We start from the raw sequence: 26,620 nt of genomic DNA, 5'->3' as shown, positions 1-26,620 counted from the left end.
GCCCAAAAGAAAAAAAAAAAACCCCCCCAAAAAAAGGAAAAAAAAAAAAAAAGGAAGCTATAAGAACGCAGTAAGCTCTCGGAAGATAGAGAATTACTAAAAAACACACATAAGCATAATTTTTAAATTACAAATGAATGCCTTTCGCACATAAATCTCATGTTATTCCATCACTCTAGGTAGAATAACAAAAAACATGACTTAGATGCACCGACTCAGGCCAGCAGATGTGTGGTGGTTGAGGGAGCTGGATTCCACATGGTCAGCTGTGTGGTTCGAGTTCTGGACTGGCCAGCTTGCCATGTGCGTAGGTGCCCCACACCCTGAGAGGAGAATGGAGGAGAAGGGATTGCAGTGTGGCTGCCCCCTCTCCCTGGGTGTGATTTCTGCCTCTCTCTCTCTCTGTCTCTCTCCAGAGAGAGTACACGCCTTATAGCAAAACATTAAAAAGCAAACAAACAAGCCCACCAAAAGCAGCACTAACTGCACGCCTGTCTGTGTTCTAAGAACTTGCGTGAATTCACTTGTGAATCCTCAGAAGGGCCTAGAGTTAGAAATGGCTCTCCTGGTTTGCAGACAAGGGCCTGGAGGCTAAGTGAGCTGCGGACCCGGACCCAGGACCCCTCCGTGAAGATTATGCCATTAGCATGGGGCAGGTGAGGGACACCAGGGCAGCTGACGGGCCACGCCCACCTCTGCACTCTCCTGCTGCCTCTCAGTGCAGCTGCCTTCAAAGTCACCTCTACGCCTGGATTGTGTAGGTTTACGGTCCTCGACGTACCCCTCACATGTCGATGGAGCAGACCTTCACATATTTACACACTGTAAAGGCATATTATGAATGAAAGAGTTTACATTGCTTGCGAAGTAGCGGTACACAAAAACCAGACGAGACCAAACAACAGAATCCAGGCACTAAAGACAGGCAGGGTTGGGACCCTGCTCCTGCCACAGGACCGGTGCCACCTTGTTAAGCTTCAGAGCCTTCACCGGGCTAGAAAAGGGGAACGGTTCAGGGCCAGCAGGTGGCATGGTGGTTACAGGCACCGGACTCCCATGTGGCCGACTGCGGTTCAAGTCCTGACCGCTTGCTTTCTCTGTTTCTCTCTCTCTCTCTCTCTCTCTTTCTCTCTCTCTCTGATCAAACTGAAAGATGATAATAATAAATAAAGTTAAACCAAAGAATTCTTTAAAAAATGGAAATGGTCTATTTTTTAGGTTGCCCACAAGGTGGAGTAAGAGCACATGTGTCCAGTACACACGTGTCCGGTACACACATGTCAGCACATGTCAAGTTTGCTGTCTTTCTCTTCTTTCTGTCTGAGCCTCAGTAACTTCATCTCTAAAATGGGAAGGAGAATACGCATCTTATAGGCTTCTGAACATTCAAAATGTGAGCAAATGCCTTAGACGGAACATGCCAAGTAGAGAATTCTACAGCCTCTCCGTTACTTCTGAGCTCATTAACGCCCCCCAACCAAACTGCAGCTAACGAAGCTGAGCACCCACACCAAGGAAGCAGAGTCCCATCTAGTGGCGGCTTCAGAAAAATCAAAGGACATTTAGAGCTTGCCCTGCTTAAGTGATGCCGAAAAAGCCTGAGACACTATTTTACCTTAGTTACTCATCTCCCCTCTGAGGAAGAACTGTGTGACTCACAGAAAGAGGAAAACGAGCCTGCCATCTCCTAAGTTCTCTGGTTCCAACAGAGCCCAGGGTCCTTTCAGAGTGGATTTGTGCATGACTGAACTACACCACTCTGTATTTCTACAAAGACCTGACTCGGCCCCTTAACAGGATATAATCTGATGGCCTGCCATCACAGATGAAGTCACAGTGTCACGAGGATGTGAGATCAATCAACCCATCAGGTCATGTCCGTCACACACGAGTGATCTCCAAGGACGCTGGCGGGGCTCACGTCCAGCAGGTGGGTCGGGGGGCTCACGTCCTGCAGCAGGTGGGTCAGGAGGGCTCACGTCCTGCAGCAGGTGGGTCGGGGGAGCCGCAGGTCCTCAGTGAGGGGCTCACATCCTGCAGCAGGTGGGTCAGGGGAACTGCAGATTCTCAGTGAGGGGCTCACGTCCAGCAGGTGGGTCAGGGGGGGCTCACGTCCAGCAGCAGGTGGGTTGGGGGGTTCACATACAGCCGTCGAGGGGGTGGTGCGGGGGGCTCACGTCCTGCAGCAGGTGGGTCAGGAGGGCTCACGTCCTGCAGCAGGTGGGTCGGGGGAGCCGCAGGTCCTCAGTGAGGGAGGGCTGGCCGGTTCTGGCTGCCAGAACGATGGCTCTGGGACCTTGCATGGCAGCTCCCTTATTGAAGGGTGTGGCTACTGCTAAGTGAACAGTCATATTCTAAGTTCGTGAGTTTAAAATAGGATAACGTACTCAGGAACACCACAGTAAGACAATGAAAGAACCAAAGACCACAGAAGAGCCTATCCTATGGGGCCAGTGGGTGGTGTGAAGTTTAAGGTGCTGGATCCCACAAGGCCAACTACGCAGTTCAAGTCCCAAATCTGATGGGCTGGGAAACATGCCGGGCATGTAGACACGTGTGCCCCAGGTCCTGGGTGTACGGCTATCCCTTCTGGGGGGGATTCTCACTTTCTCTCTGTATGGTGAGTGCACGTCCCCTGTAACAAAAACTAAAAAAAAAAAAAAAAAAACAAAAAAGAAAACCCTATCCTGTATAAACTCCCATTGTTATCAAATCCTTTTTCTATTTCAATCTTGTAAATTGCATTGCATAAAATGCACGGTGACTGTTGAAATGTTAATAGTTTGGGTAATTTCTTATAGCTCCCTGAGGTGATTCAACTGGGGAGATATTATGTTATTTCTGATGAATAATGCATTATTACACATTTTTTTCACAAAAAAAATCACCCAACTGGAAATCACTTCTTTGAAAGGCTAGAACATATTTGAAAATAAATAATAGCTTATATTCTTTTTTTATGAGTTAAGAAACTAAGAATAAATATGCACTTGAAATTTTGCTGTACTGAAAGTAAATATTTCATTATAGAGCCATGACCTAAGCCTGCCGAAATAGTAAACTCGAGGGCTTTCTTTTCTACTTTGTTATCTTAAAGCTTACGTGAGGAAAACAAAAAGTATGATCACAAAGCATGAAGTAAAACAACAAGAACAAAAAGCTACCCTGTTGAAACACCAATCTCTGAATGTTCTGTAAAGTTACAAAGCTCTCATGGATGGGTTCCAAGACAAAGCACGTTACTAAAAAATGGGTTCACAGAACAGAGTCAAAGCAAGGAATCCAATTCTTCCCCTCAGATTAAGGGGCATTTCTGATGACCAAGAGTATCCTTGTGTTAGTAGCTAGATATATAAATATATGTATTTTCTTAAGAGATTTTGTTTTCTATAGGGCGCATGCACTCGCTGGATAGACAGAGACAGAGAGACAGAAAGTGAGAAATCACCCCCAAGAGGGTAGGACCATGCCACAATCCCCGCTTCTCTTGGGATTCTGGGCATGAACACACTCATGCCCCCTATGAATTTCAAGCCACTGAGTCCAGGACTTGAACTCCAGTCAACCACTTGGGAGTCCAGTGCTTAACCACTGTGTCACCTGCTAGCCCCAATAACCATACTTTTAAATCCCGGGGTTAATTTTGCTCATAAATTGACACCTGGACAGGTGTGAACTTGGAAAAGCCACTTGGCTGTGTCCGCCACTGTGCCCTCATCGGACGGCAGCAAGGATTCCGAAGAACCCAGTGCATAGGCAGCGGCTGACAGTTCAGCTGTCCGGGGGGATCCAGTCCAGACAGCTCCCTGGAGCGCTGACCTATGCCTGACTCTCAAACGAACATTATCCATGTAGGAAGAAATTGCCCAGGATATTTCTGACACCAGGCTCTAAAAGAAAAAGAAAAAGTAGTTTGATGGCATAAGGATGCAGCAGAGAGAGAGAGGAGAGAGAGAGAGAGAGAGGAGAGGAGAGAGGAGAAAGAGAGAGAGAGGAGAAGCATGTGCATCAGAGCTCGGGGGTCAAGCTCCTTCGTTGCTACTGACCTGCTCTTTGATAATGGAGTACACTCAACAGTCCTGGGTCTCAATGTTCTTGTCTGGAAAGGAGGAGTACTGTTTCCTATCTAGCTGGGATTCTTTTTTTCTTTTAGACTTAAGTAATAACTACACACGAGGTCCCTAACACAGTGTGCATGATACAAATGCTGTTTTAGATGATGTCTCATCATTGTTGCCACAAAGATTCCAGAGTTGGACATGGGAGTGAGTGACCTGCTCGCATGGCTTAAATGGCAACGTGATCGTTATTTGTCCTGGTCAAAATCAAAATTAAATCACCCACAAAACCACAACATGCGCTTTTCATTTTCCCCATAGGTCCTCGCCCTGAGGAGAAAGCTGTTGATAAGAGTCCACCTTAGCCAGGACACTCTACTCCTGCAACTTCCCAGCCTGCCGTTAGACGAGCAGCAGAAAGGCTCTCTCATCTCCCTGGCCAAGGCTGATTCATGCATTCTGCTCCATCACCGTGCTGGCAGTGGGCTGTCGGGGTGAGATGCGGCAGGCACGGGGAGGAGGGCAGCTCGGGGGCTGGCAGCTTGCGTCTGATTAGCGTGTGCTGCCTGCTGCCAAGTCAGCTCCGGGAGGCCAGGTGCGCCTCCTGTTAGCACTCTGCAGCCCGAGGCTCATGCAAGACAGGGAGCTGGAACGGGTCTGCAGAAACTGCTCTCCTCCTGCCCGGGTTCGCTGCTCATTTCCACCCCGCTGCCACCCAAGTACTCTGCCCTTCTGCCACCCTCGCTGCTTCTCAGGGAAAGCCGTCCATGTGCCCACCGAAGGCTACCTGCTCTTTGGCTCGGACAAGCTTAAGCCGCACTGGTGCGACTTTCTGACGCTCCCCTTCTTGCCTTTGTTTTATCCAGTTCTTGGGGAAGGTCCTTTCCTCTCTGTGTGTCCTAACCTAGAAGTTGCAGACTCAAAAGGCCACAGAGCAAGACGCCCTGAGTCGGTGGGCCACGGAGGGTGCGGAGGGCCGCGGCTGACTAGAGCACGCATTTCTAAAGCAGGACTGTGCCGCTCAGTTCCAGGCAACGGCTGTCGTGCAAGGATGCAAGCCTGACCTGCCAAAGCTCCTGATTTTCCAGTCAACCTTTTTATAATCAGTAAAAATATTAACAGATGTACATGTAAAAACGCACACAGGAATATGCATATATGATGTCTCTGTTTGTACCTCTGTCTCTGTCTCATCTAGCCAGTCATCACCGCCTTCCGTCCCACTCTATGGTATTCCGAGTTAATCAGATAAAATCAAAGGAAGACATGGCCTTTTACAAAATTATAGAAAGTAGTTGAGACTTTGCAGAACTTGAGATCATGAGCCTGGGATAAAAGAATCTGAATTCAAGGGAGAAATGCGCACGCACACACACCCACACGCACATGCATGCGCACACACACATGGATCCATATCGCATTCCATATCCGAAACTTGGTGCTTTCTGAATAAATAAAACAATAAAGGTATATATTTAAAATGAAGGGGACCAGCAGTTAGTGTAATGGCTATGTCACTGGACTCCCATGTAGTCAACTGCGGTTCGAGTCCTGGACCCAGGGGCTTAAACTCACGCCGGGAACATGTGCATGCATGCCCAAGATCCCAAGAGAAGAATGGAGAAGGAATTGTGGCGTGGCCATCCCCCCGGGAGGTGATTTCTCGCTGTCTGTCTCTCTCTCTTTCTGGCAAGTGCACAAGGCCTATTGAAAAACCTCTCAAAAAAATAAAATTAAAAAAAAAAAGCGGTCTTTGTTGTTGTCGTTGTTAAGGTTTTTGCCATAGGGCATATATGTTTGCCCAGAGAGAGATGGAGAGGAAAGTGAGATAAAACTGCCCACAGAGGCATGGTCACACTGCAATCCCTTCTCCACTCTTCTCCTGGGGTTTCAGGCATGCATGCACATGCGTCCAGCATGGTTTTCAAGCCGCCAGGTCTGGGACTAGAACATGGCCAGCCATGTGGAAGTCCTGCTTCTCGATCACTACACCACCTGCTGGCTCCTTCTCTTTGCATTCTTAAGAGGTAGACAGCATGTGTTTTACATCTATGGATGGCAAGGAAAATCCAGAGTTCACAGAGGGCTTACAAACTGCTCAAGCTAGACGTGGAGGCGGAACCTGACGCAAGGGCTCTTCCTCCCTGGTGAAATACTTTCAAATGCATAATAAAGCACTCAGTCTTGCTAGCTGTTCTACAATAAAGGAAAAGCTATATAAATATCAGATCATGATTATCTCTTTGGTAGACTACAGAAATGGCAGACCAGCAGGTGGTGTGGTGGTTAAGGCACTGGACTCCCACATGGCTGAGCAGGGTTCGAGTCCTGGACCTGGTGGCTCGCTTTATCACTCTCCCTTTCTCTCTGTCTCTGGTCAAATTAGAAATGATAATAACATAATTAGATAGATGATTCTTTAAAAAATACTACAATAATAGCACTATTATTATTTTTTAGTTTTTGCTATAGGGCACGTGCACTTGCCAGAGATGAGAGAGGGAAAGTGTGAAATTGTCCCCAACGGGGGTGACCACACTAGGCTCCTTTTAGAGTTTGGGCATACGTGCACGTGTGCCCAACATGATTTTTCAAGCCACCAGGTTCAGGACTTGAACCACTCAGCAGGCGATGTGGGATGTAGTGCCTTAACCTCCGCGCCACCTGCTGGCCCCAATAATGGCATTATGAAGAGACTTCTGGCTTCTCCAGGGCTGTAGAGAGATGTTCTTTCCCGGTACCAGGTTCTGACCTCACACGAGACCTAGCTGGGTCCCACGGAAGCCATGTGAGTCATTTCTTGTGCAGCTTTCTAGAAGTATACAAAGTTTGGTTTTCATGCACCAATCATTCACCAATGTTGCTGTAAATAAGATGCATTTAACTTTAAATAACTAAGTGAACATCCTGGTGAGGAGGACCAATATTGAGGAGGAGATGTGAGGGAAGGGGAGAAGAGCAGAGCAGTGTCAGTAAGGGCAGGAGGGAAGAAGGAGCGTGTGAAGAGCCTAAAATTATACTGTGTAATTAGACGCTCACTCTTGGCTTTGCAACGTATACTGAATGTGTGAAAAAGAACTTAAACCGTACCCGAACAGACGTCCAGGCTTCGGCTTCAGCTCCCGGCAGGTAATCTCTAGGCCTTGGACAGCATGCTAGGGTAGAGTGGCTCTGTTTGCCGGGGATCCTGTGCCAGCCTGAGAGCGATATGGGGTTCTGGGTCACGTCCTACCCGCTCAGACTCTGAAGAGCTGGAAACGGACACTGGATTCACGACCAGTCCGCTTGCCAAGTGAGAGAGTCATGGGGAGGACTCTGGACTCCCAGATGCAAGTGGCCTCCCTGCGTGTGTGTGTGTGTGTGTGTGTGTGTGTGTGTGTGTGGTCACACATCAGTCCCAGAAAAGCGATGCCAGCTGTGACTCCATGGAGACAGGGTAACGGAAGCTGTGACTGGTCTGTACCTTCTCCCTGCAATAAGCAGGGGCGGTTGATTATAGCTTTTAGTGAGTTCTTCCGGGGAGCTCTCCAGAATGAAGGGGGCTCGGGGAAGCCCCAGAGCACGCAGCCAGCATCGGCAGCGGCGCTGTGCACTGCGCTCCCTTTCAACGCCACGGCTGGCTCGTGTACTCCACGGATAACATTTATCTATTGTTTCCCAATAGCCATTCAACCATTGTCGGATTCAGAACTCATTTCCTGTGGCCAACTGCCTGCATACACTTTTATGCGTATGGGTTTGGCCTTGCTAATCCAACGCCTGTTGAACTAGCGCTGTATACACTTACCTGCTGCTGGTCATGTAGGTGTGCACACGTGACGCTGCCCATGTCTGCACCTGTCTGCCTAGCCTCGTCTCTCTACCTGCCTCCCCAAAGTCGTTTCACATTATTTATTTGTCTCGTGCCTGTATTAGAGTCTAAGCACTGTCCTTTTATATTATCAAATCTGCTCATGGAAAATCCTTCATCTCTGTTTATCATCATTTTGGGGTCTAGTTTTTTAGATCGCAACCACATGTTCTCCTATATAAAGAGCCATACTGAGCAGAATCATATCAATATGTTATTCTAAAAACCTCATTCTAGAGCCAGCAGATGGCATGGTGTTTAGGGCCTTGGACTCCCACAGGGCTGACTGCAGTTCAAGTCCCGGACCTGGCAACTGACTTTCTCACTTTCCCCCTCTTTCTCACTAAGTCTCTCTCTGGTAAGCACATGTGTCCTATGGGAAATTAAATAATAATAATAATACATACAATTAAATAAATAATTCTTTAACATCCCTACCCAAAAATATGTCTTTCTATGTATGTACTCAAGTCTTTATACGCTGAAATATAAATTTCGCAGTGAACTTTGACATTTTATTATGTGAACTTATGCTAGGACAATTTCTGCTTTCTACTGTTACAGAAAGGAGAATCTTCTCCCCCCTTAAAGATCGGACTCATTACTGCTATTATACAAGACATACCACACATGCCAGGCTGTCCCGCCACTCTGAGGAAACCAATGATTAATTCTAAGAATTAATAGCTGTATGATTTTACTTTACAGAATACTATAATCCATAGTCATTATAATTTTCTTATACTGAAGGGGTAGAAATCGCCCTTTTTTCTTCTCCAGAAAGCATCAATCAATTCTGTTAACACATATTTATTGAGGACCTATTATGTACTGGGCACTTTTCTAGTCTAATCACAAAAAAAAAATGAGAGAGAGATGAAAATTCTTGCTTTCCTGAAATTTAAATTCTAGTGGGGGAGGTAGAATCTAAAGAAAACGTTTTTCTGCAGAATGTTGGAAGATAACCCAATGAAGGGGGAAAAGAGTAGGGCCAACAGAGCAGAAGAGGTGGAACTGGGAAGGCAATTTGCAATTTTGTTCTTTAAAGTGCATTTACTCCCTCACATGAGGGGGCGGGCACCCTCGACAGAGCCGTCATGCCGTGATTCCGTCCCCAGCCCTGCAGCCGGCCAGGACCATGGGTGTGCACAAAGGCACGTTCCAGTAGGCTCGGGACGAGAACCTGGGACCTTCCACATGGCCGCCATCATCACTCAGCAGTGCCTACTACCTGGACCACCACGGCTGGCCACAGTTGGCAACTCTAAGGCAGGGTATCAGGTAAGCCACTATGTGGAGACCCGATTGGGAAGAGTCCGAGGAAGTGCAGGAGGGAGCCATGCAGATGTCTGGGAGAGGGAGCTGGGGCGGAGGGACCCACAGAGCTGCTAGGTGGGTGTCAGGCTTGTCCGTGGGGTGGGGTAAGGAGCCGGTGCAGATGCTAGGGGCAGGGTGGAAGGGCAGAGCACTTGAGTTTGGAGGGGAAGAGAGCTCGGCCCACACAAGGAATGGGGCTTTCAGAAGGGCCCCTGGCTTTCACTGTGAGTATACTGGGGAGACGGTCGATGGTGTGGAGCACGGAAGTGATACACCCTGTCTTACACTCTGACTCTGACACGGCTTCCACACAGGTAGGATGAGTCAGGAAGAGTCTAGCAAGTGCTCTGGACTGAACTCACACGGCGAAGTCCTGAAGTGGCTAGTCTGGAGAGGGGACCTCTAATGACGTAATTAAATGAGGTGGTAATTGAGGCTGGATATGGGGTCTGGATCCAATAGACTAGTGTCCTCGTAAGAAGAGACACCAGAGGGCTCCTTGTCACACGCTTTCTTTCTTTTTTTTTTTTTGGAGAGATTTTCGCTATAGGGCGCGTGCGCTTGCCAGACAGAGAGAGAGACAGAAAGCAAGAAATCACCCCCCAGGGGGGATGGTCACACCACAATCCCTTCTCCTCCATTCTCCTCTCGGGATCTTGGGCACACACGCACACGCGCCCGGCATGAGTTTTAAGCTACCGGGTCCGGGAGGCGAACCGCGGTCAACTACGTGAGAGTCCAGCGACATAGCCATTACGCTAACTGCTGGTTCCCTCCCACTCTTTCTTTCTGCACACACACACACACACACGCACACACATCCCCAAGGAAAGACCCTGTGAGGATACGCTGAGAAGGTGGTCATCTGTAGGCCAGGCTGAGAGCCTTCCCCAGCAAATGACCCTGCTGTTTCTTGATCACAGATATCTAGTCTCCAGAACTATATTAAAAATCCATCTCTGGTACCAGTAACTGCCGTGGCTGTTAAGGCACTGGACTACCACATGGCCACCTCCAGTTCAAGTCTTGGACTTGGTGCCTTGAAACTCACACCGGACACGTGTGCGTGCATGCCCAAAATCTCAGGAGGAGAATGGAGGACCAACTGCAGTACGGCCATCCGTCTTGGAGCGAGATTTCTCACTTTTCCTTTCTGTGTCTCCAGCAAGTGCACATGCCCTATGGCAAAAACCTAAAAGTAATAACAAAACTTTAAAAACATTAAAAAAAGAAATTTCTATTGCTTAAGCCACCTGATCTCCGGTGTTTTGTAATAGCAGCCCAGACAGGTTAGGACGTGCAGGAATCCAGGGGGAGACCACGGCAGCTCAGTCTAGGGTATGAGGAGGCTGGAGGAGGAAGACGGGCAGCTGAGCTCGTGCACTCAGAGTGCGCCCGCTGGATAGCCATGTGAGGTTGCAAGGCAGGCGGCTGATGTCGAGAGCTGTCTGGCCGGAAGCTTGGTAATTAGCACATGAGCATGGTGGTAAGGCCCAGTGAAGGCTCAGGTCACTGAGAGAGAAAGAACAGGAAGAGAAGATCATGGCTAAGCAGGGAGCCTGAAGGCCTCTGACAGGTAAGAAGCCGAGGGAGGAGCAGGAACCAGCAAGACACTCAGAAGGCATGGGAGCGAGAGGTCACTCCACAGAGCACGCCTTATTGCTGAACAAAGGCGGGTGGGAGGGCTGTACCCCATCAAGGCCACTGATTGGTCAAGTATGAAAGGCTGATCTGAGAACAGGGCCATTGCATTTCAGAGTGGAGAACGTTGGCAGGAACGGTCCTGGTAGAGTAGTAAGACAAAAGCTCCGTGGGTCTGAGAGGTCCTGGGAGGAGAACGCGGGCATGGTAGCCACAGCAAACTCCGGAAAGAGAGCAAGGAAACGCGGCAGCAGCCAAGTCTCAGCGCTCAGGGGAGCTCGGTGCCATAAGGTCTTTCTGCTAGGCATGAAGGACCCGACACTGATGGCTGAGGGGGAGGGCTGCTGGAGTTGTGTTTGTGCAGGTGGGGAAGGTCGTGTTCTGGTGCTAGGGGAGAAGAGCCGGGGTATGTGGAGACAAGGAGGCCAAGCAGCCGGGAGCAGGCGCTCGGACAGACGAGGCTGTGGGATTCTAGGAGGTCCTCTTCCAGCTGCTTCAGTTCTCTCAGTGAAGTGGAAATCCAGGTCATTGTCAGAGCTAATGAGATACAAATGAGGTAGAGGAGTAGCACCTGAGGTGCGAGGTCAGCGACTGCCTTCTTTAAAAAAAAAAAACCTGTGTTTTTTAAAATTCTTTTATTTAATTTTATTTATTCATTCATTTATTTTAATTTGACCAGAAAGAAACACACACACACACACACACACACACACACACACAGAGAGAGAGAGAGAGGGAAAGTGAGAAAGCAAGCCACCAGGTCCAGGACTCAAACCATGTTCGGCTATGTGGGAGTGTCCAGCACCTTAACCACCACGCCACCTGCTGCCTTCTGAGGGCAGGCCCTAATTCTCCTCTCCTTCAGCCGGCTTCTCCTGCACCACTGTGAGGGGGTTTGACAACACTCGCTGGCTCAAGGAGGGGCTGTGACCCGAGCCTGCTGATGACTGTGTAAGTGGCCATGGTAATTCTGTGACAAGCACAGGACCCATGGCTGACCAGTAAGACTCTACTGTGGAATGTGGAGATGGGCCGCGCCCCTGGGGTGCCGTTTCTGATGACGTACACGACGTCGTGGTTGATAAGGATGACGCGAACAGAGAAGGTAAGAGAACTCGAGTTGCGTTTCATTCTCCCACACCTGAAGGAGCCTTGCCTGAAACTGAACCCACACTCCCATATGCTGCTTACCTAAAGGAATGCCAGAGAGTCCCAAATTCCCTTCAAACAAAGCCAAACTGATGCTATGATGTCAAAGAAGCTGGATTTCTGCCCAGACCCCTCTTCACCAGACGATTATAGGGTTCATAGCTTCTGAAAGAGGCCATTCTGCTGTGATTACTATTACGCAAACAAAAGCAAATTCCAGCCATGCTTTCTTTACACGTTCCTTGACAACAGGAGAGAATTAGGCATCAGATAAGAGTAGCAATAAGAGCACGTTTACCTAGCATTTAGCACGTGTGCATACCTGGACTGTGTGCTCCATAGCTGCATGAATGGGAGTGTGCGCGCACAGAAGTGTCTGGGTCTTAATTTCTTACACTCTTACGAGGACGGTATTATCATTAACCTAATTTTATGGAGGAATGGGGGTCCAGAGGGGTTAGGAAACTTGGCAGAAGTCGCTCTGTTCGATAGTACCAGAGCCAGGTTCTGAACCAAGTAATGTTGAGCCCAGATTCCTGCTTTGAATTACTTTATGGCCTTCAGAGCGAACAGCTGTTTTCTTCTTGTTGTGGCAGAAGCCACTAGCTATCAACCTCACATACAGACTACAAATTAGAATTTAGCGAGGATGAGAACTGCTCAGACTCCCCACTAATAACACCCAGGTGGGCTAACAATACGCAGCAGTTATTGGGAGGGGATTCTAGGAAAGCCTGCTATAAATGAAGAGCTCAGTGGGTCTTTCAGCTGTCTTTGCCCACTTCTTCCCATTTCCGGGACTATGCACCTGACGGCTGGAGTACCCACAGCCTTATCAGCCTATGAAAACCACACGCTAAGCATGCCGAATCAGAAAGACTGCAAGAGACTGCCCGCTGCCCACGGTGCTGCTCAGACAGTCTTGCGTCACCTCCTGGTGGTGTATCGCTGCAGTTGTTTCTGTTTGTTTTGTTTTTTGGCCATAGGTTATGTGCGTCTACCATAAAGAAGCAGAGAGAGAAGGAAAGTGAGAAATCATCCCCCCAGCAGGGATGGCCACACCACAATCCCTTCTCCATTCTCTGTTCCGGATTTGGGGCGTAGGTGCACACGCACCCATTGTGACTTACAACCGTGGAACTGGCATATGGTACCAGCACCTGAACCACCACGCCACCTGCTGGCCCCGACTTTTTTTTTTTTTTTTACTTTAAACAAACAAACAATAATTGCTTATATATTCAAGCCACCCTGAATCTCAGAAATCTGTGGAAATTAAGGAAAGAAATGATCAATCCACACACAACGTTTTAACTTTCTACAATTCATCTCAGGTAAGCAGCGCACAGCCTTGTACCTGCCTTGACCTTCGCACACAACAGAAAACATCTGAACTCTGAATTCTTACCGAACACCTACGCACCAACGGATGTTTATTGTGTAATTTTAGTTTTAATAGAAAGAACTGTCTCTCCTATACTGAATATAGCAGACACAATACAAGGACACACTTTATACAGGCTTATGCAAAATTCCAAGCGTGGTTTGGCTTCAAATATAGAAACAATCGTTGGCAAGTCCCTCACAGTTTTACATACAGTTCTGAAGAATATTAAACGACTGGAAGGACGATAAGCTACAATTTCACGAAGTGCATGCCACGTGTCACAAAACAAGGCATGCACAAGATGTTGTGGATGCTTTTCTACTGTCGGTAGCTTTAAAGGCACACCACGGGGCGGGGGGTGGGGGGGGGAAGAGGTTCGCAGTTTTCCTGAGCGCTTTCCTATGCCAACAGGGAGCAGCCACCTCCACACGGGCTGTGTTTGTGTGTTGTGCAGGGACGTTGTAACCCACACACCTAGAGAAGCACTGACCAACAGGTGCCCAGGACCTGCTGGGGTGGAACGGGAGGGCAAGAACACGAGACAGAAGTCAAAGGAGCCTTTCATCACTGCAAGCTACAAGGGCAGCCCCTTTGAATAATATCTCTGAAGACATCAGGCTGGCTCTGCAGAACCACAAACTAAGTGCAATATACAAAAATAAAAAAAAAAACTGATAAAACCCAATATAATGGAACAGTGTAATATCAAGGGCATGTTCTAATTTCAGCTTCGCTGCCTCCTTCCAGTTGGCTCTGTTTTCTTCTTCTATTCACAGCATGAAGGCCACAGAGACCTTGAAGGGTGAAACATTTGACATCAATCTCTCAGAGCATATGGGTTTCTTAACTGTAGAAGTTTATTTTTACTTGGGCAGATCACCCACCACATAAAGCTTTGGACCAGGGGGATGGCAGATAATTTAATGACCTCCCACCAGGGTAGAAACAGTAAAGCTGACTGTGAATTCAGAGCGAGAAAGGTAGAGACGGTAGAACTTTGCAGAGGTAACTGCTGTGTGTCAGTCCGCTGAGACGTTCACCCTCAAAAGGAAGCAGAAAACAGTGAAGGATGGATGGAGGGTGTGGACTAAGCCCGTATTCAAACTACAGTTGGCCATGTGAGATCCGGCTCCCTAACCACTAGGCTATTAAGTCCAGCCCACCAATCTTTAAAAACATGTTTTATAGTTAAACTTTGTAACCTTCATGCTAACACCTTCTGTTGATTCAAAGTGAAATACTTATTCATCTGGTTACCTCTCCTCTGTACTTGCACAGGGAGAGTTTTCTTTAAAATACCGATCTGTGTGACTTACACTATGAAATTTTTGTCATTTCCCTCACACAATATGCTCTTTTCCCAGGGATGCTTCTTCATCCCAGAATGCCCTGTCCCCATTTACGAATCACTCCTTGTTTCCCCTGCCCTCTCCACTGGAAACCACAAAATTGCTTTCTATCTCTAAGGATTTGTCTATGCTGGATTACTTGCGTAAAAGGAATCATGCAATATGTGACCTTCATCTGGTTTCTCTCACGGAGTGTAATGTTTTCAAGGTTCATCCACACTGTAGCAATTCTTTAAGTTTGTGAGGAACTGCCGAGGTGCTCTCTACAGTGGACTACCATGCTAAATTCCCACCAGCAACACACAAGGGCTCTTATGTCTCCACATCCTCGCCAACACTTTACTATTTTTCTTTTATCAAAAAAATTCTATAGCCCACGCCTAACACCCTAAGAGCAGACTGGAGGAGAATGGATTGCAGCATGGCCACTCACGCCCTGGGGGTGATTTCTCACTATCCCTCTCTCTCTCTCTCTCTGGTGAGCACACATGCCCTACAGTGAAAACCATCCTAGTGGGCATAAAAGGGATCTCTCTGTGGTTTGTATTTGTAGTTCCTTATTAAGCAGTGATGTGACACATAATTTTATGTGCTTGCCTGTCACTTCAATGCTTCTTTTTTCTTTTAGAAATTTTCACTATAGGGCGCGTGCGCTCGCCAGACAGACAGAGAGAGACATAGAGACAGAAAGCGAGAAATCACCCCCCAGGGGGGATGGTCACGCCGCAATCCCTTCTCCTCCATTCTCCTCTCGGGATCTTGGGCACGCACGCACACGCGCCCGGCGTGAGTTTTAAGCTACCGGGTCTGGGACACGAACCACGGTCGACTACGTGGGAGTCCAGCGACATAGCCATTACGCTAACTGCTGGTTCCCTTCAATGCTTCTTTTGAAAAAAAAAAAGTCTATTTGAATTTTTGCCAATTAAAAAAATATAGATTTATGTCCTCTATGACCAAAAGAGATGGAGAGAGAAAAAAAAGAGACAGGGGTCTTGACACTGCAATCCCTCTTCGCCCTTTAGCCAGACCCAGGGAATGGGTAAGCATGTGCTTGGCATGGCATGCTTGGGGAGCTCCCTGGACTTACACTGGGAGCATTTCCATGTAGGGGTGCCTTGTAGAGCATCACTATTTACCACCGTGCCATCATCTGGACCCTCTCCCAATTTTAAAACTTGAATTCCCTAAGTTTTGTTTTTGAGGAAGTGTTATTTTATATATCGAGGATATTAAACTCTTATCAGATGTATTATTTACAAACATTTTCTCCCATTCTATAGGTTGTCTTTTCACATTGTTTATAGTGTCTTGATGCACATCGTAAATGTGAATAAAATCCCATTTATTATTTTTCTTTTGTCTTGTAATGTTTTTGGGTGCGCTGTGCTTTTGACATCAAACCAAAATTTTCACTCTCTGTTTTTTCTAACCGTTTTATAGTCTTAGATGTTATACGTATTTAGATTTTTGATCCATTTGAGTTAACTGCTGCATTTACAATGAGGTGTGGGTCCAACTTCATTCTTTCAGATGTGGTGGTCCTGTTGTCCTAGCACCATTTATTAAACAGACTGATCTTTCCCCATCACATGGTCTTGGTACCCTTGTTGGGTATCAACTGGCCCATATGTGTTTTTGTTTATTTCTGGACTCTCAAGTCTGTTCCACTGGTCCATATGTCTGTTCTTACATCCATACTACACTGTTATTATTACTGTTACTTTGTAATAAGTTTTAATATTCTTTTTAAAAATTGTTTTCACCATTTCCAGTCCCTTATAATTCCATATGAATTTTGGGACCAGCTGCATTTCTGCCAAAAAGACCATTAAATTTTTGATAGGTTTTGAAGCAAACACCACACACCTCTTTTGATAACGTCTTCTGATAAATTTTTCGTTGCTGGTGTAGACAATCAAGCTGATTTTTGTGCACGATCTTGATCTTGTGTTCCGCAACACTATTGAGCTTGTTTTTCTAGCCCTCATGCTCTTCTATATTGATTAATCTTTTGGTATACATATATGCAGGTACTCATTGACTTACAGTGGAATGACATCCTGATAAATCCATCATAAGTTAAAAATAGCATACATTAAAATACAGTATAAGCTGAAACTGTGACAAGCCGTAAGTCCCTTGAATTACAATGGGGTTATGATTTCTACTGAATGTGGACAGCTTTTGCACCATAGTCAAGTCAAAAAATTGTGAGGCAAACCATCACTACACACATACAAACACACACACACACACACACACACACACACACACACACAGATACATAAAATTTACAAATAGAGAACGTTTCTTTCTTTCTTTCCCAAATCTTAAGTCTTGTCATTATTTTCTTCACCAATTTCTCTGGTTAGAACTTCAGGCTCAATGTGAGTAACAGTGGTAAAGAGGACTTTTCCTTGTTCCTGGAGAAAATTTTCAGACTTACACCATCTAGTAGAATGTGAGCTGTGGGTTTTCAGAAACATCCTTTTACTTGTTGAGGAAGCTTTTTGTATGCCTAATTGTCTGATTGCTTTTATCAAAAAAAAGTTGTTAAATCTTTTCAAATGCTTTTTCTGAATCTATTTAGATGGTCATGCACTCTGAGTACTTTGTCTGCTTTTCTCTCCCTGGTGTTTTACTGATGTGGCATCTAACATTGATTACATTACTTATTTTGGACCATCCTCATATAGCTGGGATAAGTCCCATTTGGTCATAGTTATTTTTGTAACGTGTGGTTGGATTGACTTTACTAGCATGTTGTTGAGGACATTTGCATCGATATTCATAAGAGGTTTGACCTGAGGAGTTTGTTGTTGTTGTTGTGGTGGTGGTGTCTTTGTCTGCCTTTGATATTAGACTAATGCTGTCCCCATATACTGTGTTAGGAAGCATTCTTTTATTTTCTATTTTTGGAGAGATTTTGAAGGTGATTGGTGTTAATTCTTCTCGAAGTAGAATTCACCACTGGAGCTGTCTTTTCTTTGTTGTGATGTTTTTGATTGCTCATTGAATCTCTTTACTTAGAGATTTTGTATTGCTTTTTCAGTCAGGTTTGTTCATTCGTGTCTTTTCTTTTCCCTAGGAAATATATCCATCTTATCAAGATTACCTAATTTGTTGGTGCACTATTGTCATATTGTGGTCTTAAAATCCTTTTAATTTCTGTAAGGTTAGTAGTAATATTCCCACCTTTACTTCTGATTTTAGTATTTGAGCATTCTCTCGTTTTTATTAATATAGCTAAGGTCTGCCAATTTTGCCAACATTTTCAAAGAACAAACTTTTAGTTTTGTCGACATACTCTCTCTTTTTTTTTTTTTGGATTCTCTACTTTTTTCATCTCTGTTCTAATTTTTATTATTCTCTTCCCACCACTGGGTTTGGACTTAGTTTGTCCTTGCATAACTTTTTATTAAAGTATATTGTTGTAATTCATTTTTTTTTAGTTATTGTTGTTAATCTCTTGCTGTATCTAATTTATAAATTAATCTTTACCAAGAGTATGTATGCTAGAAAAACCACAGTATACGCAGGGTTTGGTACTATGCATAGTTTCAGGCATCTGCTGAGGGTTGTGGAACTTATCCGCCATTGATAAGGACATATTGTAACCATGAGGAAATGAGATCAGCACAATGTGGACATTTGCAACACACCATAAGAAAATGATGGAAGTGAAGCTTTCTAGAACTCTTCCATGCATTAACAGGTGACACTATGCATCAATATATCATATGTACTTCGTACTGCAAACTGTGGATCATTATTCTAAAGGAACTTTCTACAAAATCCTACTATGTGACCTACATTTAATTGCTAGATTTGGTGTCGGTATTTGCTTCTTAAATACAAAGCTTTTAAAAGATCAGAAGTTTTGCATTTTTCTGTATAAATCAATTTCGAGTTATGAAAACTATCAACTTCTTCACTGGGCTCGAAAAGTTAAATAAGAAATGCATTTGAAAAATAACGTCGATAGTGCCATATTAACTCCTTGCATTGTGCTGTGATACCACAGAATAGAACAAACAGATCACAGTGATGCAAGGAAAACAAGATGACAGCAGAACAACAGACGGACGTGATCCATCCAAATTAAGTTCGATTTGGCAGATGTATTCAGGTTTCAATTTCATTCTTAATTTAGTTTTTACTTTTACATATGGGAATATACATTTTAAAAGAAAAACCCCTCTCTTTACCTTCTTCTTCATCCTCTCCTCTTCTCCCTCCCTTATTCCCAAGGTCCACAGTGCTTACTTAGTTCTTTCCAAAGCTGTCCCAAACTGTCTGCAAACACATTGTGCTATTAATCCCACTCAACTTGCTTGTAATTTTAAATCTTTACCTTATTTCTTGAGGTTATTTACAGTTTAGATCATGTTTATAGTTAGTGGTATGATTTCGAAGCAAGCTTGTTCCTTCAGTACTGTAATAATGGAAGACCTTTTCCAAGATGAAAAAAAATGGTGTGCTATGACACAGGCAAAGACTTGGAACGAAAGCAAAGTACCAACCAAGGCCACGCTGGGCCCTTGTATTCTACGTTGGAGGGGCAGGTTTCCTGCTTTCTAGCAACGCAACCCAGCCTGAGTACTTGCTTTACCTAATTACTCATCAGAAACCCCTCTCTCTTCCGTATCTTAAAAGTTAGTTTCTTGACCTCTTCTTCTTAAGAGTTATGAAGAAGAAAAGGTTGAAGGAATTTAAGCTTCATGAACTTGAATAAGATACCCAAAACTTTAGAGTCTTTATTGTCTCTTTAAACTTTATTTAGTCTTTATTTTAAATTTGACCAGACAGAAACAGAGTGAGACACATGCCACATGCACACAGAGAGAGAGAGAGAGAGAAAGAGAGAGAGAGAGAGAGAAGTAAGCCGCCAGCTATGGGACTCGAACCGCGGTCAGCTACGTGGGAGTCCAGCAACCTTAACCATCACGCCATCTGCCGGCCCTTTGTTGTCTCTTTAAAAGGGAGATGCGGTGCCACCCCATGGCATGACGGGTAAGGTGGTTGGATGCCGAGTGGCAGGCTGCACAGTTTGTGTCCCAGACCCATCAGCGTGAGGAAAACACCACACGTGTAGATGCATCACCCTCCTGCCCAATAAGGGGGAGATCAGATCATTTACCGCATGGGCAAAAACGAAGTAAAGAAGTATGGAACACACCTCTCCGCGTGCTGCTGGACTGTCCCTGTAACGGTCATGTACTAATGGCGAGGGGGCTGACTCACTCCTCTCCCAGGTACCGAATCCCTTCTTTCGCCTTCGAATCTGGTGCATCCCCAGCTCCTTCCCGGCCTCACTTCCTATTCTCACTTCAACCTCGTTTTACTCTAAAGCAATTTTTCTCATTTAATTCATTAGTGTAATGTTCTACTTTTCAAGTTTACTCAACACCTTTTAGACATTTTTTATATACATTTGATACTAGACACCCAAAACAGCTGTGTGTGAGAGAGAGGGAGAGAGAGAGAGAGAGAGACACAGAGATTGAAATTCGACGATTTCCCCTTTTAGAACATTGCTGCCTCCTAGTTTCTGCTTTAATTTTATGATCCATCCAATGCCTTTTTATTCCCTAAATTCTGCAATTTTAATATTTTTATTGATTCCATCATCTGTTCTCGCCCACCTAATTTATTCATGAGATAAATTTATTTTTGCAAGTTCTATTATCTGTCAGTGGTTCTCATATTTATCAACAGGCCCTGCGATTCATCGGTGTTCCATATACTTGTTTCCGTTTGTCCACTGTGTTCGTCAAACGGATATTCCAGGTAACTTCAAAATCTATTCCCTCAAACCACATTAACATGAACTTTTCCTACTTTTCCTCTTTCTTCCTTTGCTTTTATTAATGGCAATATTATCCATTTAATGTATCCAAGAGAAAAATAAAACTAAATATTATCAGAAATTATACTGTGTTCTGTAGTTGCTATATATGTTTATCAACTCCCTGTCTCTTTTCGTTTGTTGTCCTGGTCTCCTTTTAGAATAAACTATTCATATCTCACCCACACTACGTCAGTAGCCTCCTAAGGTTTCTTCCTACTAATCACTGCCCTCCTCCAATTTATTCTCTGCAAAAAGAACATAGAGTTCAAATATACACATAGGGTCAAATTAATAATGAAAAGAACAGTTCTAATTACCCAAGATCAATAATTTCTGGAGATCTACAGCCTAGTGCCTACAGTTCACAATACTGTGGATACTCTATTTGCTAAGGCGGTAGACCTTACGTGAGCGTCCGTAGAGAACACATGCACACACACACGTACACGCACACACACGCACATGCACACACCACGGCTAATGAAAAAGAGGGTGAGAGGAGACCTTGGGAGATGATAGATGTGTTGAAGGCCTGGACAGTCGTGACGGTTTCACATTTACGACAATTCCGAAATATACCGAGTTGCTACACTGCACATGTGCAGCTTTTTATGTGTTCATCATACGTGTGCAATCAACAGACATATAACGTGCCTTATACCTTAGAAGACAAACACACATTTTATTCATGTGAGCGACACAGCCCTTCCCACCTAGAACACAAAGTACACTTCTCCCTGTCGCCCCCGGCACTGCAGTAGCTCACGACCCCTGCACATCACACTCCTTCGTCCCTTAAGTTTGTGTCTGTGCTGTTGGCGTTGGGTTTTTGTCCCATCCCATCTGTCTGGAGAGCTTCTGCTGGTCCTTTAAGACTGAGCCCAGATGTTAACTGGGCTACTCACCCACTCAGTTCCAGCTGTCTGTAACCGCTGGCCGTCCTTCTGTCTTCCCTGTATCTGGGAAGAGCATGTCCACTCTGGTTGTCCTGTGGCGGCCACTATAGCAAGCCAGATATGGTACTAAGTCGGGCTATACTGGTCGGTATTTGCCTCTCTAGGGCCTAGTGCAGTACCTGGCAGGATCGGTTCCCAATAAAACTCTCCTAAATGAATGGGTGGGCCAAACACACAAAAGCCATCTGTTTTGTTACAAAATGTGCTCAGCTGAGTTCATACATCCGAATGCAGAGACCAAAGCCCCCAGCATGACTGCACTCAGGAAGCCCAGCACGCTAAAAGGGGCGAACGATTCTCCCTTTCCTCTTCCCTCCTTCTCTAAGTATTAAGGCCATCTCTCTCCATATCTCTCTCTCTCTCTCTCTCTCTCTCTCTCTCTTTCTTTTTGGAGAGGTTTTTGCTGTAGGGTGCGTGCACTCTCCAGAAAGACAGAAAGAGACAGAAAGATAGAAAGCAAGAAATCACTCCCCAGGGGGGATGGCCACGCCGCAATCCCTTCTCCTCCATTCTCCTCTCGGGATCTTGGGCACGCACGCACACGCGCCCGGTGTGAATTTAAGCCACCAGGTCCGGGACTCAAACCACAGCTGACTACATGGGAGTCCAGCGACATAGCCATTATGCCAACTGCTGGTCCCCAGGCCATCTTTCTTCATCCACAAACATAAACACAAAAATGTAGAAGGCCTAGATACCTGGCACTGCTATTCTCAAAAGTGACCTCCAAGAGCGTTCACGGTGAAATGCTGGTGAGCAACACGACCTGGCGGGAAGAAGCCTCGACGGGCTCCAGGCTACGGCAGTGCTGTGTGGCCTTTACAGGCAGGGTGGCCCCGCCTCTGCACGTGACGTCCGAGCCTGAGGTCCTCATTTGGAAGGTGGAAATAATGCTCCCTGTCCCGCGTGGAACCAAGGGATGTGAGCACCATGAGAGGGTCCTTTAGAAAGCGGGAAATGCACGGAGCATGTGGGCTACGGAGCGCGCGGTTATCCACTCACCAAACACAGTCCTTGCAGGCACGGACTCCCGGTTGAGCCAGAATGACACTTGGGAGAGAATGACAGTCATGATGCAGGGCAGGTATGTCTGAATCACAAAGTACCCGATTTTTCTTTTCAAGTGGAAATGAGCTGTCATCACTGTATATTCACCTGGAAGATGTGAAGGAGATTAAGGAACTGCAGTAGTGAACAGGTGGAACATTTTGGAAATGAAAGAGATGAAGTAAAACAGATCCTGGTTTTCCAAAATATAAAATTCATTACATTTGTCAACAAGCCTGTGTCACCTGTAAGTGCCTAATTAGTAAAGCACAAGTATTTTTAATAAAAGATATCTTTAATACTGCTCAGAAACCTGCAGGGCCTGTGCTGAGACACGGTACTGGGTATTCTCTCCAGGTGGAACCGACTGACTGATCACAGACTCGTGGAACTGGCATGGGCTCCCTGCTAGCAGATTTTCTTACTTGCTCAGGTCCCCCTCCGAGTGGTCCGAACCCAGAGTCCCTGCTCTGTTCTAACTCAGTGTGCTCTGACTCTGTGGCGTGTTCATCCCTGGTCACATGGTCACATCCCCAACGCTCGTCTTCTGGCCCCGAGCAGTCACTTGACCCCATCACCTCTGGCTTTCTCACTGTCCTCTGCCCTCCTGGCTTCGGTGGGTGCTGCCTGATTCTCATCTCCACCTTGCTTTCTGTACCCTAATTTTATTTATTTATTTATTTTTAAAAGAATTATTTATTTAATTTTATTTATTCATTCATTTCATTTTTTTTTAATTTGACCAGAAAGACAGAGAGAGAGAAAGAGAAAGTGAGAAAGCAAGCCACCAGGTCCAAGACTCGAACCATGGTCAGCCATGTGGGAGTCCAGGGCCCCCATCCACCATGCCACCCGCCAGCTCCCTATACCCTAATTTTAACTATGCCACAGGAGAGTAATGAGTCCGCAAAGCTGCTGTTTTCTTAGATAAAGGTGGCCCTTAGCGGGGGACTCAGCTTTCCACACCGGTCAGTAGTAATTATCCAGCAACCAGGACCTGAACTCTCATAAAGTAACTAGATCATCGAGAAAAGAGTGAGAAAACTGGGGAACGTACTTGTTTGAGGGTAAATGTTAAAACTGACTGGTTGGAGCCAGCAGGCAGTGTGGTGGTTAAGGTGCTGGACCCTCACACGGCCGACCATGGTTTGAGTCCTGGACCTGGCAGCTGTGTGAGTGCTCAAAATCCCAGGAGGAGAACGGAGGAGAAGGGATTGTGGCCTGGCCATATTCTGGACCAGGGGAAAGGGAGATGATGTCTCACGTTCCCTCTGTCTCTGTGTCTCCAGCAAGCGCACGCGCCCTATGGCAAAAACCTCAAAAAGCAACAAAAAACTAACTGGTCTGAACACACACACACTTATTATGTAGTTAATATGTAGTATATTTTAGGCCAGTGTTTCTCAGACTTTTTGGACTCTTGTTAAAAGGCAGATCCTAATTTAGCACAGACAGAGACAAAGACCCAGTGTCTATAAAGTCTGCAAACATAGTCAGCCACCGGTTCGTGGATCACAAGAGTGAAAGCTTTTCAGCGATCCGGTACTGCCCCGGTGACGTGAACCCATTCAGTTCCTTAGGCTCACGTTACTAACCTGTGCTGGATTTAATTGTCTCCTTCCCAATTGACTGGCCCAGTAGATCGTACTGATTTAACCTGGAGCCATCGGGGGCAACCTGTACTGAGTCAGATGCGTTGTAAGTCCAAATGTACGTGACCTCGGAGGTGGTATACGCATCTGCAGGAAATCAGAAAATAATATTTCAAGCACTTTCATAAGAACCATCAATAAAGTACAACACCAAAGGTCATGCATTTCACAGAACTATTGTTTATTTAAAATAATAATAATAATAATAGGGGCCAGCTAGTGCCATGGTGGTGAGGGCAGCTGGATCCCACGTGACCAAGTAACGGTGTGGAAACAGTGTGTGCCTAAAAACCCTAAGAGGAGGGGACCTGTAGATGGCGTAATGGTTACGTTTCTGGACTTCCATGTAGTCGGACTTGGTTTGAGTCCTGGACCTGGTAGCTTAAAATATGCCAGTGCATGTGTGTGCATGCCCAAACTCCTGAGAGAAGGGACTACGGCGTGGCTAACCCCCCTGGAGGATGATTTCTGACTTTCTGTCTCTCTGTTTCTATTTGTCTCTCCGGTGAGCACACGTGCCCTATAGCAAAAATCTCTCTTAAACACAAACAAACAAGCAAAGAGGAAAATGGAGGAAAAGGGATTGTAGTGTAGCCACCTCCCCCAGGGGGTTGCTCTCTCACTTTTCCTCTCACTATCTTTCTCAAGTGGTGCAAGTTCCCTGTAGCAAAATTAATTAATTCGTTAAAAAATAAATAAATACAATATTTAAAGATCATGCTTTTTTAGGGGGAAAAATGTGTTATTTCGACTTACTTCAATATGAAGGGCATGGAGCAGACCAATCGGCAATCATGACAATGGAAGTCTTTTCACTTGAACACTTTGAGACGTGTAAATTTCTCTTTAGAGACTACAGAAATCACGGGGCCCTGAGGTGCTACGACCTCCTTAGTCTTAGGTATCCGATAAAGACATGAAGGTGAACAGTTAAGGATGCCCCAAGTCCAGTGAGACAATTTATTTAGAGATAACCATCACCCACGAAAGAAAAATCATAATCCAAATTAGATTGCTTCCTGCCACATTAAAGGACCCTCGCTGGAGTTAAACGACTTAGCTATGATGAAACAGCGCACTTCACTAGAACAATGAGAACGAATTACTGCAGAACATGTCAAATCAATCAGAATGCTATAGTTCCATTAAATTTCAAACTGTTATGTTATAAATTCATTTTTAAATTAGTTCATGCACACGGACATCACTGGACCTCACTTTTCTAGCACCCCGGGGGGTTGGGGACTGGCAGGAAGAGGTAAAGAATACACATGAACACCCTGAGATTTGGCCGAGGATGCAGAGCTGAGCAGGAACGAGGCACCCCGAGCCACGGCGAGGTGACATATCTGGACTTAACCCTTCTCTGGCCCTGGCTTCCCGGTGCCCGTGTTACATCCTGCAGGGGAATAGCTGACCTCCCCACGAGGGCAGCATCTTCCTGCTCCTGAGTATCGGATAACCTTTTCTGAATCACTGACTGACTGGAGAACCTCCGTGCACCTTCTCAATATTCACGGGAATGTTTACAAATGTGATTTACTCCAGCCCTTGAGCCAAGCTCAGCATCGCCGTCACGGCAGGCTGAGTGGAGGGGACCACATGCGATCTCATTCCTCTCCCGTCTGTAAGTTCTCTGTCTTCAGAGCCCCGTGCTGTGGTGGCCCACGTACTGAGCGGTCCCAGGTCTGTGATCACAAGACAATTGTCACTCGAGCACCAGGAACAACAGAGCGAATGTTTATGCACTTGTGCCTTCACAGTATGGCCTTGTGCCGACTCCCGGCGGTGTTCTTTGGTTTTCTGAACGTCACTGCTAAGTATTTCCATCGCAGAATACTCTCTCTACTGTACATGTTCCAGCTACTTCTACGAGTAAATTACATTATGTGAAACAAGTTTTGAGATATGTTGTGAATACGGGTAGTCAGAAAAGTCATGATGCATTTTTGCACAGAAAAAGAAGTCACAACTTTTTCGACCACCCAATATATATATACACACATGTGTATTTATATGTTTAACAGCTGAGGAATATTAATATTATGTTTGCATACAAATTCATGGTAGTCGAAAGTCTAAATTTTACATTAATTAATTTCAAGAACTTAATTATGGTTCTCCTGAGATTAATAACAGCAGTTATATCACTGGCAACACTTTTGACTTTTTCTAAAATAAGTATATTTATATCATTTTTGAAATTTGATGTTAAGTTTGAAAATAAATAGGCAAATAAAACCCTACAAAAGTGATGACTTTTTTGTTTTGTTTTGTTTTCTTTTAGTTTTTGCTATAAGGTATGTGCACTCACCAGAGACAGAGAGAGAAAGAGAAAGGGAGGGACCAGCAGTTAGTGT

At 45.5% G+C, this 26,620-nt stretch overlaps 1 protein-coding gene across 4 annotated transcripts in view; it reads right to left on the bottom strand.

Moving 5' to 3' along the window:
* Window positions 1-26,620, bottom strand: part of GABRA2 (gamma-aminobutyric acid type A receptor subunit alpha2) — a 167,008-nt gene that overhangs the window by 40,242 nt on the left and 100,146 nt on the right. For 3 of the 4 annotated variants that reach the window (XR_336885.3, XM_027766800.1, XM_006164722.3), the window contains exons 6-7: window positions 24,204-24,347; window positions 22,564-22,716 (exon numbers count right to left, since the gene is read on the bottom strand). Coding sequence is in view for 3 of the 4 variants with exons in the window: in XM_027766800.1 (XP_027622601.1) it covers window positions 22,564-22,716; window positions 24,204-24,347 (297 nt within the window). In the remaining variant the exon portion in view is untranslated. Of the gene's footprint in view, window positions 1-11,043; window positions 11,404-22,563; window positions 22,717-24,203; window positions 24,348-26,620 lie in introns of those variants that run through there. The other variant, XM_027766798.1, reaches the window with a different exon arrangement.

Source organism: Tupaia chinensis, unplaced genomic scaffold (genome assembly GCF_000334495.1).
Source record: "Tupaia chinensis unplaced genomic scaffold, TupChi_1.0 Scaffold143697_1, whole genome shotgun sequence".
NCBI classification, from domain to species: domain Eukaryota; kingdom Metazoa; phylum Chordata; class Mammalia; order Scandentia; family Tupaiidae; genus Tupaia; species Tupaia belangeri.
The sequence above is the reverse complement of the archived record's forward strand: the minus strand, read 5'-3'. Positions and strand labels throughout refer to the sequence as shown.